The sequence below is a fragment of the Camelus dromedarius genome, chromosome X (assembly GCF_036321535.1).
Source record: "Camelus dromedarius isolate mCamDro1 chromosome X, mCamDro1.pat, whole genome shotgun sequence".
Classification (NCBI taxonomy): Eukaryota; Metazoa; Chordata; class Mammalia; order Artiodactyla; family Camelidae; genus Camelus; species Camelus dromedarius.
Window position 1 is genome coordinate 105,688,715 of NC_087472.1, and position 15,419 is coordinate 105,704,133.

The 15,419-nt window shown below is 44.9% G+C and overlaps 1 protein-coding gene across 3 annotated transcripts in view; it reads right to left on the reverse strand.

The window, feature by feature from the left end:
- Window positions 1-15,419, reverse strand: part of FRMPD4 (FERM and PDZ domain containing 4) — a 489,692-nt gene that overhangs the window by 72,453 nt on the left and 401,820 nt on the right. For all 3 annotated transcript variants that reach the window (XM_031445945.2, XM_064482580.1, XM_064482581.1), the window contains exon 4: window positions 11,234-11,336. In XM_031445945.2, coding sequence (XP_031301805.1) covers window positions 11,234-11,336 — 103 coding nt within the window. The remainder of the gene's footprint in view (window positions 1-11,233; window positions 11,337-15,419) is intronic.

Consider the following 15,419-nt stretch of genomic DNA (forward strand, 5'->3'; position numbering starts at 1 on the left):
TTTAGAAGCTTTTTCCAAACGTGGTATTTTTTATTATAAATCCCGAGAGAGGTTTCCTTTGTTATTGTGTTTAGCTATTCAGTTTTTAAATTACCAAGCTCCAAGTTACCCGGATACCCTGAAGTGTTCTCTATCAAAAAGAACGTTCCAAATGTTATTTCCGGAATTCAGAGTGAGCTGATGCTGCTGATTGGACTCAGTGAAGAACAGTCTGTTCCACCTCTAATATCCTTGATTTAACATTAAATATAAATGAAAACACCCTGGGGTAGGGTTTCAGAGTGTGCGATGAAAATTCAGCTCTGACATGCTTCTTGTAAAAATCCAAGAATGCTCAGCTCACAAAGCAATCCCATTTGTTAGACACAGAAATGTAGACTATTTTGTGCATAAAAATATAAACAGAATAGGAGCAAGGAGCTAAAAGGGAAAGAAGGATGTTTAACAGTGATAAGTTCTCACATGGGGAAAAAAATAACAAATCTTTTGTTTTCTGGGTCCTTTATTATTTGACTTAGAAGTGGTAACAAATTTCACCTCGGTTATTTAGGTTGGAAAGACTCAGAATACAAAAAAGCAAAGATGCTGAAATAGAAGTGAAATCCTATTTGGAATCATAACATATTAGAATTGTTTCTGTCTAAATGACAAGATCTATAAGCTTTGGGTACTTTTGTGTCTAACCGTACGTAGCACATGGAGAAACTGAGTCTGTATTTTCTAAGTTGTTATCAAATGGCTTATTGGCTGCTTTTCATGTGTACTACATGGTGGTGTATAATTTGGCACCCTTAATAAAGACTGATTTAAAATATACAGAATACTAATAAGCAATGATATTGAAATTAAGACCAATTTGATAGACATGAGCTCATATGTTTGTATGTGGAATTAAAACGTATTTCAGAATGGCACTAAAGAAAGTCCCCATTTTCCTTACTTCTGAATTCTGAACAACGTTAAAAAAAAAAAAAAAAAAAAAAAAAGACTGGTTAGTTTACGCCGCAACATTAGTTGTAAGAAATACCCCATTTCTCTGTATTTCTAAACCATGTGTCTTTACTCCGAACTGCTGCCCAGTTGGCTGGTGGGAAACACATTCTCAGTTATGACTTGGGAGAGTTGCCCTCTTGCTTAGGTCATGCAAGGGTCCTGAGGACGTTACTCAGCTCTCACCATTTAGGAAGGGGCCTCCGGTAGCTAATCCGCACACCCAGCACAGACAGGCCTGCTCGGTATCTAAGGGCCCCCTAGACACCAAGCAGCAGCACAGAGTAAGAGATCTTACTTGTTCAAAGTATCCTTTAGTGCCTCAGATTTACAAGCCAGCACATATTTACAGATCCTATTTATAACAAAAATCTAGTCTTACCATTTTGTTGATGAACATGGGGGTCTCTGTTACTGCACCACCTGGGTTCCCATCACGGAGAGGGTGGATCTTGATAATTACTACCTCCCTGGTCCCTGCTCCCTGCTCTGTTGCTTAGGAACAGGGATAGGACTTGCCTCATCACCTCCCTCCTCTCTTCTCAACCATCTCCTGGATATTCTGCCATCTTGGAATATTCCATCCACTGAGAACCATTCATCTGCAGGAATTTGAAAATTGCACCCTCTTGAGAAAAAGGTAAGATGTGTCCACTAATGATTGCAGGATGCCTAAGCTGGAAACATTTCATAACAATCATCTCCAGTGGTCCTCGATGGGACGGGGGCATCCCCAGTGATTGGGGAGCACCACCAGGATTTACTGAATGAGGCCACAGATCCTAAATGTCCTTCCATTCAAAGACAGAGCTGTACAATGAAAAATGGTCTCAGATGGAACACCTATAGGTCCCCATCCCCAGCTTTTGAGGGGTGAGGACTGTTGAGCTATTACACGCTCATATTACAGAGCTGCTGGGGAGATGCCTGGAGGACAACCGTGATCTTCTCTTTCCCAGGTGCTGGTCTGTTTTGCACTACCACACTATCATATGATGCATCAAGTCTGAAATCAACACAGCATGCAAAAGCATGAGACAAGCAATGGACCCGCTGTTGGTTTAAAATCTGTGCAGGTAGATTCATTCATGGGCTGCCTTCTTGCCAAGGGAAGGGGAGTGGAAGTGCAGTACACTCCTTCTGGGCCTGGCCCAGAAAATCTTCCATGGCCCCTCCATCCTCTTCCCCTTCTGCATTTTGACGGGGAGAAACCAGAAGCTATGTGTTCAAGATGGCAGAGCCACAAAACGGAGAAGGTCTGAGTTGGGTCCCTGGATGACCTCTGTAAGGAGAGCTGTCCAGTAATCAGGGGCACCCATTATGGACTTTATGTGACTGACAAATAAACTCCTACTGTGACTGAACCTTTGTATCATGTTGGATTTGTTACAACAGCTCATGCTAGCCTAATAATCCTGGTCCCTGTCATTAAGAAACACACAGACTTGTGACAAAGAAAGACAAGTTCGCACTGTGGTCTACCAAACTCTTACCACAATGGTATGAGGTAGGTCTTCATTTTATAGGTCAAGAAACTGAGGAGTATAGAAATGAAGCCCTTGCCCAAGGTCACGCACAGCTAATCGTTGCAGAGGGAGGATGTGAATTCAGATTTTCCTGATTCCCATTCCATGTCTTCCCATCGGTAGCAGGAAAATATTTTGAAATTGTCACTGATGTTCACCTCCATGCCCATTTCTTTGCTCTGCTGGGTCAGCTCGATTTCTTTGCCCATTTGATCAGCCAGACCACACAACACTCATCACTCTAGGACAGGGCTGTTACAGAAGAAAGGAGAAAAATGTCTAGGTTCTAGGAACTAAGGGCTGGGAAAGATAATAGGATAATAGGCTAGGAACTAATAGGCTGGGAAGGATAGCCAATCAATCAGGTAAAGCATCCTCTTCTCCAAGTGTGGGCTCTTCAGAGGATGGAGTGAGACTTGGGGCAAGATGAAGAACACCAACTTGTGGGTGCCTGTGAAAGAGAAGGCGTGCTCCCCCTCTTTTCAGAAGCTGATCCTTGGGGAAGAATTACTTGGGAACCCTCACAAAGCCTTGTGGAATTGAAGAGCACAGCAACCTGTGACTTCTTTCCTAGTTAGAACCCTGGGAAGGTGACAATTCCAGAAGGAATTAGCCCTGGAATTATTCAGTGTCCCAGGACAGCTCAGGAGGGGCCGGTGCATCTAAGATGGCAGAGAAGCAGCTTTGGAAGGGTTGGCAGTGGTGAACAAGGGATGATCCAGTAGCTCCCTGCCTGAGTGAGAGAACAAAGGCGGACCAGATGGGCATAGAGATAGCTCAGTGAACTCTAGTGTGATGAACGACGCAGCCAAAGAGTGGACACACTTCATCTCTCCCAATGCCTCCTCCCATTAAATCAACCACACTCAATGTAGACTGAGCACTGCAGAAAATGGCATGAATTGATCATATACTAGGATAAGGATTTGAAATAAAATTTGGATTATTATAGGTAACGGATAAATAACAATTCACTCTTTACACAGTGGAGTGTGTGGCCTGAGATTCTGGCGACCACATCCTCCACTGTGTTGCCTGTCAAAATAAGATTTGGCTTTGAGCGCCTGAGATCCTCCATCTAAACCTCTAAGGAATGAGGCTTACTCTTTGATCCCGATCATATCCTGATCACAGGCTCACCAAGATAATTTTTTTTTCTTTTCAGCTACTTATACAAAGGGCATGGAATAATTTATAAATCTGTACTTCTAAAGGATTACCAGAACATGGCAAAGGTCCAATAATGATCTTCTTCTATTTTTTTTCCTTAATACAAGTAAGGTACTTGTTAATACAAGTTAAGGTATTTGGTCGTGTCAACCACATGAGGTCACCGAAAACACGTCCTAGTTTAAAATTTTTTTTTCTGGTTCTTCAGTTCCCAACATTTATTTTTCATACACGAGTTGCATTAAGTGCATCTACGGTAATGGAGAGATTTGATGAGAGAGTGGGAGATGGTTATTAAAATCTAAGGGACATTAAAACAGTCTGGGTGAAGTCACTTTTCTTATTAATTTTCATCATTATACGTCATTATAACCGTTATGAACTATGGACCGAAATCCCTTTTTCTACTTTCTCCACATCAGAACATTTTCCCACACTTTCTTTTTTCTAGAGTCACCGACCTCTTTCTCCCCAGGCTCTGTAATTTGCAATTGTCAGAAAATGTGTACTTTGCAAGTGCGTATTAGGTGAGACCACAATCTGTAGCGTCAGCATACTAAGGGGCTGTTCTTTTGTGTTTTCACTGAAATTGCTTGCTGGTTTTACTATAACAAGGCCTTATTATATCATACATCATCATGCATATTTTATGTGCCGGATGCTCGGTAGATGTTCTCTGCTTTGTTATTTTACTAAGCAGCATGGCAATGCATCTAAGCCCAGCTGAAATCAGACAGGAAGGTGACCTTCCTAATATATTCTTCTGCGGGCGCAGTGCTCCTGGATCACGATCTGATTTGACTTTCCATTATCACTCTGATGAGAAGGGAATGGTAAAAAGACAGACGTGCTGAGATCTAATGGTTAGATGGGTCCCTTCTAAATAGTTTATTTTGCTTTTAATAAGCTCGCCAGGCTCCCACCGACCACAACGAGCAGGTACCCCTGAGCACTTCCTATGAAAATCAACACAAATGTTTGGCCAACCGGGGATAGGAGACAGGCTATTTGCGTCTAATCCAGAATCGGAGGTGTCTATGGGGTGAAGGCACTAAGACTCAGAGCCCAATTACAGCTCTGTTGTTTGCTGAGTCCACCACGTCCCAGTAATTTGTACTGGCTTTCTTCCGCTGCCCCTGCACACCTGCCTCCTTGCCCTGAGCAAGCGACTCAACCCCTTTAAGCCTCAGTTTCCACTCTGTAATGTGGGTACAATAAACAGTGCTTGCTCACGAGGCTGTTGTAAGGAGTCCACACGATGAACAGGTTAAGAGCATTCGCTCAGAAGCCAGACTGGGTTCCCCTCCCCCACCACTTACTAGCTGTGGGATTTGGGGCCCCTCACTTAACCTTCCTGTGCCTCAATTTCCCACCTGTAAATTGGAGGTAAGTACTGTACCCATTCACCATTTGAGGACTGAGTGAGTTTTAATACACAAAAAGCACTCGGGACAGGGCATATTACGGTATGAGTGAGGCTAGTCTTAACACAAAGGAAAAGAGTTTAGCAGAAGGCTTCGCATATAAAAAGGACTTAATGCATGTGAACTCTCATCACCATTATTAAGTAGGATGCCATCAATAATATTCTTTTATTTTTCCTGAGGTGTCAAAAAAGTTACCCTTAAAAGTTATCCAGAAAGCTTTGACCTTGATTGTGGAAGTCAGTTGGCTCTTTTCTTTTCTTTTTTTTTTGTAAGGATGTATATGTTCCAGGAAAACACAAGCCCTCTCTGTGAGCACTCTTGTTAGAACTGTTAAAATAATTTTCCTGGCCTTGAAACGAAAATTTTACATCGTTTGGCATGTGTTTACAAATATTAGTTACTTAGGTAAAAGGAATGTTACTAAAACTTAGTGATTTCGTCCTTTGTGAGTTAATGATTAATAATTTATAATCTATTCTTATTTTTTTTACGGTTTTTAAAAAAATCTTTTTAGAGGTACTGGGGATTGAACCCAGGACCTCACACATACTAAGCAGGCACTCTACCACTGAGCTATTATCCTCTCCCTATTCTTATTTCTTATTATAGTTACTTTCTTATCAGAGAAACCCTACTGCGCCCCAGAAAAGCTCTGACTGCAGGTTATCAGTACAGAAGGGGTGAGAGATGCAGGCAGCGTTCTGTCGATACGGCCATAGTTATGGCTCTGCTCGTTAATAAGATCAGCAGGCATAGTCAACTTGGGCGGTGAGAGCAGACAGATGAAGGCATAGTTGGCTGCCCTACTGCAGAGGAGGGGAGAAGGTGGAACTCATATACTCGGTTCTTCAATGCTACCTTCCAACAGAGATTCAGAGACAGAGAGGGAGCCAGCATCTTCCGAGTCAGCTGCTGGGGTTCTAAAACTGGGACTGGCAACAAGGGAGTCAAGGAACGTTCTGTTAGGACATGCAAAACCATGCATACACACGGATCTTCTGGGGGGACGGGTAAGCCCATGGTATTTATCAGATTCTCAGGTGGATCTCTCATCCCAATAGACTGGTACTTCCAATCTAACGTGAACCAGATTTCTGTTGCTGCCTTGATAAGTTAATTGAGGGAGGACAGGTGGAGATTTTGACGTTCTGGCTCCGGACAGCCATCTGAACAATGGATATTTCCATTCTGCCAGCTGGAAAGTGAGCTTCCCTCAGGAGGGTCTGGGGTTCCCAGGGATAAGAGGAAGATTGATTTTATAACCCTCCCTCCAGGCATAAACCTGCCCTTCCACTCAGGGCCAACGGCTACCCTTTACCACCATTACTATGTTCCTGCAAGTAGTAATCCATCCTTACCAAGCGTTCTTACCAAACACCACCCGCCCCCTCAGTCTTGCACAGTTCTAAACATTGTGCAAGTCATCAGTGGTCTCCTCCTTGAGGGCAGGAATCATGTTTTATGTATGTATACACCCTCGGCGCTCTTCATTACATTTGCTACCCAGTTAATGCGCAATAATTGTGAGCATTGTAAATTAATTAACGAAATTAATTTAAAAAATGCATTTAATTGGATTGGCTAGCCTGGGGGGATGGGGCATGAGTCATAATGCCTATGAGCAATTATACGCCATAGTTTTTCAACATAAAGTCTTGGAGACTGTTTTACGTTAATTTGTCTAGTTGTGGAAAGCCAAGGGAAATTATCCCTGGATACTTCTAAAGAAGAAAGATATGGTAATTTGCAAAGGGCATGAATTCTTCAAAGATTTCACTCCTCCACCACTACAAAGCATGAGTTAAGAGTTTAACAATTTAGAAACCTATGAAATGAACGGAACTCGTCTAATTTCAGTGCAGCAATTATAGCTCTTTTTGAGGATACAGGAAAAAACCCAAATGTGGTTACTATAGCAGTAAATTGGTCTCCAAGAAACTCTTTCATTTTCTCAAGAAAAAAAAAATCTATAATAGAACAGCCAAATGATAAGAAAACTAGTCCACAAAGAAACACAAATGTAGCTGGAAACAAAAAATAATCCACAAGCAAATGTGGCAATGAGGAAAAAAAAAAAAAAAAAAAAAGAAAAGAAAAGAAAAAATAAGACCAAACCACATAGGCAAGTAAATGGATGCCAGTTTTTAAAGAGAGAATTTTACAGTGTTATTAAAATGATGAGTGTTTTCCCAAATTTCCTCAGTGGCTAAGAAAATAGGATATTTTATTAAACAGAAAGGGAATTTATCTTGTGTAAGATAGAGACATTAAAACACAGATCGGCTGAGAAGGCCAAAAAAAAAGAGATTATTTTGCAAGAGCTAAATTTTTAGGTGAGTACACATATGGCAGATAGATGGCTAAACTGATGGGAAGGCACAGGAAAATTTTCTAATGGATGAATTTTTTCATGAGTGAGAAATACATTATTTCAAAATTCTGGTTTAATGAGTTTGAAGGTCTCTGCTACAATAAGAACTCCACCAGGCGGTGCCTCTGTGAACCGCGCTGTGTCACTGCACTGCGATTTATTTGCTTACGATAAAGTAACTTGTTACTTTTTCAAAGGTAAATTCATTGCTTTGAGATGAAAAGGGAGTCAGTTTTAGGAACACGTGTTCACCCTCTCAGTAGCATCCGAGCCTATCAGGTCGGTAGGAACAGTCAACCGAGGTGCTGCCCTAACAGAGAGGAGGGGAGAAGGGGGAACTGGATGCTTTTATCACAGGCAAATTCCGTTCAAATCTGACAATTCTCCCAAGTGTCCAATGTGGGGGCTTGTCTGTCTTGACGGGTCCCACCTGTACAGACATGATGGAAGATTCCTGAAGGCTGGGCCTTGGCTTGCCTATAAATGTTCTTTGAGAGATGGATTCAAATGAGCTGACCTTCCAACTCACAAGTTAGCTGTAGGAGATCTTGGGGAAAGCCAGCGAAATTGGTTATTTCCAGAGTCCACTCACTTTCTCAACACACGGGGCTGGGCCACGGGGGCACGGCTGAGGGCAACACAGACAAGGTCTCCTTTCTCACGGAACTCAGAACCTGGGTTACCTGATTCTACATCAAGCTACATTTCTGATTTAAACTGGGTCCCTGTCATCTATCAGTGAGACACCAGCCAGGGGACACTCGGATCACGTTCTAAAGTCAACTGCAAACCAAAGGGACTCCCCAGAACATTCTAAGGGGAGGCCAGATGTGCTGCCAGCCACCTCCTCCTCTCCCTCTCTCCTTCTGGAAAGGGTGGGGGAGAACTGCAGAGCTGTCAGAAGGGCTGCGAGCCAGTGAGAGTTCACGTCCTCCCCTTGGTGATGAGGTCACGGGGACACCTGGAAGAGTAGCTGGTCTACCTGGCACCGTACCCAAGAGGTCTTGTCGGGAAAGCTAGTGGCAAGAGGGTGCCCTCCTCTCCTGCCACCAAGGAACCCACAGATGAGCTTCACAGAAGAGCCAAAATGGAGGTACTGGTGCCACTAAGGGAGGTGACAGCCAATGCTAATCAGAGGAGCAGCTGTAGTTCAGCCAGAGAGGGCTGTAACCGTGACCTCAGCTCTCTCTTCCCAGGGTAGGAAGGGGGGCCAGGCTGCGACAAGGGAAAGAGAGGTTCCTGTACCTGCCATACTTCACGATGCTTAAAAAATATGCATGCTTTCCACTTCAAACATTGAAACCACCACAACTTCTTCATTAAGTATGCGGCAATCTTACGCTCATCACAATCCCATCCTGAGCAAAGTTCTCTGCGCCTGTTATTTGGGGGTTTTAATCTAAACTTGACTTAACCAAAGAAAATGCGATTGGTTACTTTAGTATTTCCTAAAGCAGGGGTGCGCAAACCTATTCTGTAAAGGCCGGTAGCGACTATTCGCATCTTAGCAGGTCACGGGTCTCTGCAGCATGTCCTCAGCTTGGCTATTGCAGGGAGGAGGCGTTCTTAGATAGCATGGAAGTGAACGGGCGTGTGTGGCTGGTTTCCAATACAATTTTATTTACGGGCTCCGAAATGTGAATTTCATATGACTTTTGGGTGTGACAAAATATTCTTTTGTTTTTGTTTTTTCCCAACCCTTTAAAAATGGTTAAAAAAACAAAAACAAAAACCATTCTTAGCTAGCTCACAGGCCATCCAAAACAGATGGTGGGCTGGATTTGGACCACAGGCTGTTGTCTGCTCTGCCCTCTTTGTGTGTGTGCGTGTGGGTGTGTGTGTGTTTGTTGTAAATGGAGGTAATGCGGACTGAACTCAGGACCTCCTGCATGCTAGGCACGCACTCTACCACTGAGCTAGACCCTCCCCCCACCTTTTAATTGGTTCATCTATTCAACAAATACTCACTGAGCTGCATTACACAAAAAGTCCTAGAGAGACTTTTGTTTACAGAGATGCCATTTTCTTCCACAGAAGAAGGAAAAATCTTTTTCGGAAAACAATCTTTCTAAATGCCCTGGAAGGATTGCTAAAAAAATGATCACACTCTTAGACAGCTTTTTCTCCATCTCTGTCCTGCAGCAGGCAATTCAGTCCCAGGAAACACAAACACAGATACTTTATTGCTTCTGTCATCCTCTGAGCACGGAAATCAATAGGGCTGATCACAGATGCATGTGCCCAGGGGAAAACAAAATGACCAAGGGCCCCGCCATCAGCCCAACACGGCGCTCCAGGACGCGAGCCCGCAGAGGCTCAGGGCCTGCCTGTGTGAAGTGTGTTCCCGTGGCCGCCCACACTCCTCTCAAGAGAGAAGTGGTTCCAAATGGTAACACTGCAGCTCCCTCCCAAGGGCTCTAAAATGCAGTCACTCCTGATCCTTGCGTTTCTGGTCCCCAAGGAGAATGGTGCCGTGCCCAGGGCTGGCTCCTGCTGCAGGGTGACCGACACGAGCCTGTGTCCACTCCTGTGTAGGGACTTCTTTGGGAGATCTGGACCCCCTGGGAGGACAGGGGCTTTGCCAGCCAGCTGTGAAGGCTCTGCTCTATGAGGCCCACGCTAAAGAAGGGTGCCCAAGCACCCCGGGACCTGGGGGTGCCCCAACGTGGGCCTTTCTGTGCTAAAGCTGGGATGGATGCTCACCCTAAAAATAAGCCCCCTCAGTTTCTATGTCTCTGCCTTCTTACCCTTCACCCAGTTCTTCCCAGGACACATGCCAGCCCAGCACTTCTGTGTAGAGCAGAAGCTGAAACAGGCTTGGGAAAGATACATGGTCCAGAAAACCCCAGAAGTATCTACTTCATCCCTTTCTGAGGGGACAGGTGTACTTTTCGTTATGAGAGATCATAAATGTTAGATTTCCTTCTCAGTTTCAAGTGCTCTGATAGCCTAGCTTCTGCTTCAGTTTTGCCTCCAAAGATTGGTTTACAAAGGGCAAACGTCACACAACGCGACATCCCGCAACGTCCCGCAGCATGAGGGGCCCCATTCATCCAGCGGGCTCAGCTTCATTTGGAAAACTTCGAAAGACCCCTTTTGCCCTAAATTCACCGTGGGATTGTAACTCCAGTGGGCTTCTCCGGGGATTCTTGACCGATATTTTAACATCACATCAAGTAGATTTTCTGGCAACCCTTTAAGAATATCACAAAACAGACTATTTACATCTATGATGAAACTAAAGCCGTAAAGCAAACACATTTTTAAACTGTCCTTGTTTTGACCTAATTATCCTTTTTCCTCGGTTGATGATTTCAAAATTAAGTAACGAATCACTCAGTCAAGTATGAAAAACTGGTGAACTGTGTGCTGGTGTGTCCACGGGATGGCGGGTATCAAATTATTCGTCACTTAAAGGGAAGTCAGGTGTTGCAAGGGGACGTCCCTGATTATGAGCTATCAGTGTGGTCATCATTTTGGAAGAGAGCAAAAATGCAGCCCTTGGCTACAGCAATGGATAGAGGACTCAAAAACTTTTCAAGCACAAGCCCAGGCACCCTGAACGTTAACACAGAGTGGGCAGGCGGGTGTTTTGTGTTTACGGAGCCTGGTTTTATGTATTAGAGGTCAGCGTCGCCGGCACTTTCAAGGCGAACGTGTGAGCTGATGTTTCTGCCCCAAGCGGCCCCGGGGAAGCCCTCCGTCTGCTGGCTGAGGGCTCAGACGGGCCCCGGCACAGGGTCGCCTACCTGACCAGGTCGATGACCCGCTCCCTCGGCGCGGCGCTCACGGGCTCGTCATTAATCATCACAATCTGATCTCCCGGGATCAGCTTGCCTTCCGAGGGGCCACCTGGAGACACATGAGAGTGAAGGGCAGGTGAGGAGACCTTTGGTAATCCATCCGTGGCCTCCTCTCCCCATCACGATTCCTTAGGAATGACTGGTGCTCTCAGCAAAAACGACACCCACCCACACCCAGGGTCTTGTCTCCATAACCTTCTCAAGGTTAGACAGAACTCCGGCGGGGGAGGGGAGCTCTGGGTAACCCCACCTCCGCGGCCCAGTCTGCACCCTGCTGGGTGAAATCAGAACCTCTGGAGGTGGGACTCAGGCATCTACATTGCCCTCAAACCGCCCAGGCAAGGCTGAGACGAGCAATGCTTCTCACACGTTAACGGGCTTGTGCGTCGCCCGGGACCGTGTTGCCTTGCAGGCCGACTCCAGGTTAGGAGGGGTGTGGGGTGACGTAAGGCATTTCTCACAAGGTCCCAGGGGCCGCTGATGCTGCTGGCCAGCTGACCAGACCCTGAGTATCGGGGCCCTTAGAAGAAGGTATTCCCCCTGACAGGTAGCCAGTCAGCGATGTTGATGCCCTGTGGCCAGAGCTGTGACCAGCCGGGCACACCTGGGTTTGAACACAGTTGCATCGACTTACTCTGCACGCCAGGGAGGCTGCACACTATGGGGAACCGTAAGGCAGCTCAACAAGGAGGTGCTGGGAAGGACTTGCAGGCTTGGCCTTGTGTTACGTGCTTTTGGAGGAGGGCTGAAGGAACCGGGAGTAACTCTACCGTGAGCATCTTAGTAATTCTCGTCTAAAAGGTGGGAGGAGGGAAACAGGGCTACCACTGGGACTGGTAAAGCCGCAGTCATCCCTCCCGTCCGCTGGGAGGTGAGGGTGTTTGGTCATTTCTGTGGTCTGGACTGTGCTGGATGTTTGTGTCGGGGCTCACGTGCGATTCCAGAGGACCCCTGTTTCTGTCTTGATCCATCGCAGCCTCTTCCAGCTGTCTTTCCAACGAGGAGGGAGAGAACTGATATGTGTTGAGCATTTGTTGTGCACCCCGCAATGGGCTGAATGCTGACCTAGTAACCGCACTGTGTACTCTAATCCTCGCACGGGATGACATAACCGAGCCTCACACAGGGGAAAGAACTGGCTGGAAAGGGAGGACTGACCTCTGCTAAGGTGTGTGGACTTTTCCAAGTTCAAGGTGGCTGACACCTCTTTTGAATTTGCTCCTATAACTCAAAAACTGGTCACTGCCAGGTCTCTTGACACATAAACTTAAAGCTGCATGAAGCACACATCTGTATGAAATAAAACTTAAAACACTCCGATAATATGGCTTATCTTCTCACGTCTAATATCATGACCCCCAGCAGGGATCTGGCACTACGTGGGACTGGAATTTTCACTTTATTCCCAGAGGTCTGTCTGGGTAATAGGTGCAACCAAAACATTGGCTTTCAAATATTATCACTTTTACTTCATATAGGAATTGAAACGAACACTTCACACCCAGATCATGGAGCTCAAAATAATTGAGCTATTCTCTCCCCACCCGGACGCTTGGCAGATGGGTCACTCGAGCTGGAGAACACACTTGTCTCCTGGGGAGCAAGAGAGTGGGGAAAACCTTTACATGTCCCTGAATCAGTAAGAGAAAATATTCATTTCAAGGTGTGAGAACTGAGATGCAGTGTCTGCACACAAGTGCAAGTCTGAAAGTCACTAGAAGTCAAATGCTGGTTAAACAAAGAACAATTTTCAAATGAACTGTTTGGATGGTGGATGTTAATTACTCTGATGAGCAAACCACGTGCTAATTAACAGGACAGACTGACATGGGGCCTATGCTTTTTGCTCAAATGGAGATACTCTTGTTTCAGCAAGAATTATGGGAGGAAGCAACACACGACATAGTTCCTTCCAGAATGTCAAGCAATGGTACACGTGAGCGAACGCTCTTGCCCTTGACTCTGAAGGCTGGGTTGCCTACGACAGAAAATCTGCCCTTGCCACTGGCATCACTTGGAGTTCAGGAAAGTCATTTTGATGGTAGACACAGTTGATTTAACCAGCATTTTCATTCATAAAAATGACTGGAAACAGCACTCCCTAACCTTACTTTTCACTTTTTCTATTCTTCTCAAAATTGTCTAATGGTAGGTGTGAGTGTCTGAATCTAAGGAGAACTGAGGGCAATGAAGGGAAGAGGTTGAAGGAAAAGTGAGGCCATAGAAGCAAAAAAACAAGACCTCAATCTCCCATCAGCTCCAAGGAGGACACACACTTCGGAGAATCTCATAACCAGAGGGGTTAAAGTGTCACACTCTTACAAAACTGCATGCCAAATTGACCCCACTTAGGAAAAAAAAGTGTCCACACACACAGAGAATACATATGATACACAATTCATGCATATGTATGCACAGAATTGTCTCCTATACATAAGTTCTCCATGTATATGTTAAGAATGGTGATCTCTCAGTAGCAGGAATGCAGACGACTTCTTTTCAGAATTTTTATCCTCTATACTATCTATGTTGTCGTGTTTTGTTTTGTTTTTCAACAAAGCATATATATTATTTCATTATTATAAAAAAACAACAAGTCTCTCTTTTTTTTAAGAATAAAATTCTCCACTGCATCGAGGTCAACAGCCCCACCACAGAACTAAATGATGATCTGTACCTAATGCCAGAAAAAGCTCAGCAGACAGAGTAAGAAGCTGGGCAGTGAGGCAGCGGTAGGCGTGCAAAGGAAACTTCTAGGCACCAGTAGATGGTGGTTAACTGGATTTGAAGTGCTTGCCCTGGGGCACATTGTGTCCAAACGATGAAAAAGGACAAATGAAATCAACTTTAAAAAACTATACTAGCTCACTAGGTGGCTTTCATTTCCTTTAACTGACACACTCAACTGGCCAAATATTTTAGAGTTTAATAATAACGAGGAGGGGGAGGAGGAGAAGCACTCCTGGAATAAGCATGAAATTTGCACCCTTCTGACTCACTGCATCCTCTCCCCAGCCCTGCAAGGTACAAATTATGATCCTCATTATCCAAACGATGTAGAGAAGTTACATCAAACTGAAATGTAGGGGAGTTAACACAGAAGCTCAAAAAACCTAATAAGGGGCAGAGGCAGGATTCAAATCCCTCAAACCCAGGCAGTCTGATGCCAGTCTGTGCTCCTTCCTACAGTACTTTACTTCTGAACTCTGTTGCCGATGTGCAAAATCCTGGAGAGAAACAGCAGAGAAGATACTTTCCTTTTGTCTGAAAACAAATCTGATCTAAGTCCATTAAAATAAGTACAGAAATATGTATATTAAATGAATGAGAAAAAGGGCATTGTTTCTGGAAAGTCAAAGGGAGCCCACTTCAGGCAATTGCCTTGGAGTCCATTATAGTCAACTGTTTTGATCGTGGAACATCTGTACACTCTAATGAGAGTGACTGAGGCCACGTACATTAATTATCTGATCAGATGGTAGAATTTAAGAGATTTGCCACATACTGTATCAGTCAGCATTTACTGTGTAACAAAACGACCTCAAATTCAGGAGGCTTTCTTCTCACGCTTACAGGTCTTTAGAATGACTGTGGATTGGCTGATCAAGGCCAGGCTTGGCCGGGCAGTTCTGCTGCACAGTGACTATCAGGCTGGACTTAGCTCTAGGCTGCAGGCTGGCTGCCCCACACATTCACTGTGGGGCTCAGGCTGAAAGGGTAGCAGCCCCTCCAGGGAAATTCGTCTTCTGGCCATGGCAGAAGGCCAAGAAATGAGCACAAGCATAGGTTAAGCCTTCACTCATGTCATCTTGGCTAATATGCCATCGGCCAAAGTCAGTCACCTGGTCCAGCCCAACAGAGGGGGTAGGAAAATACATTCTGCCTCTGGTGGGAAGGGAGGGGAGCACACCTCTGTAAAGGAATCCAACCACCTCAATGAACTAAATCCTACAGGAGCTTAAACACAACTTGCTGCTTTTTCACTAAGGAGTTTGCCATGTGTTTACTGAACACAGCACAGTGCCTGCCTCTTAACATTTGCATTCAAGAAGTGGGTCATTTCCATGGTTACAAATGATGGATCCGTGTTTTCCTAAGTCCCAAGAGATGATGGATTTGGCAGTTTAAAACC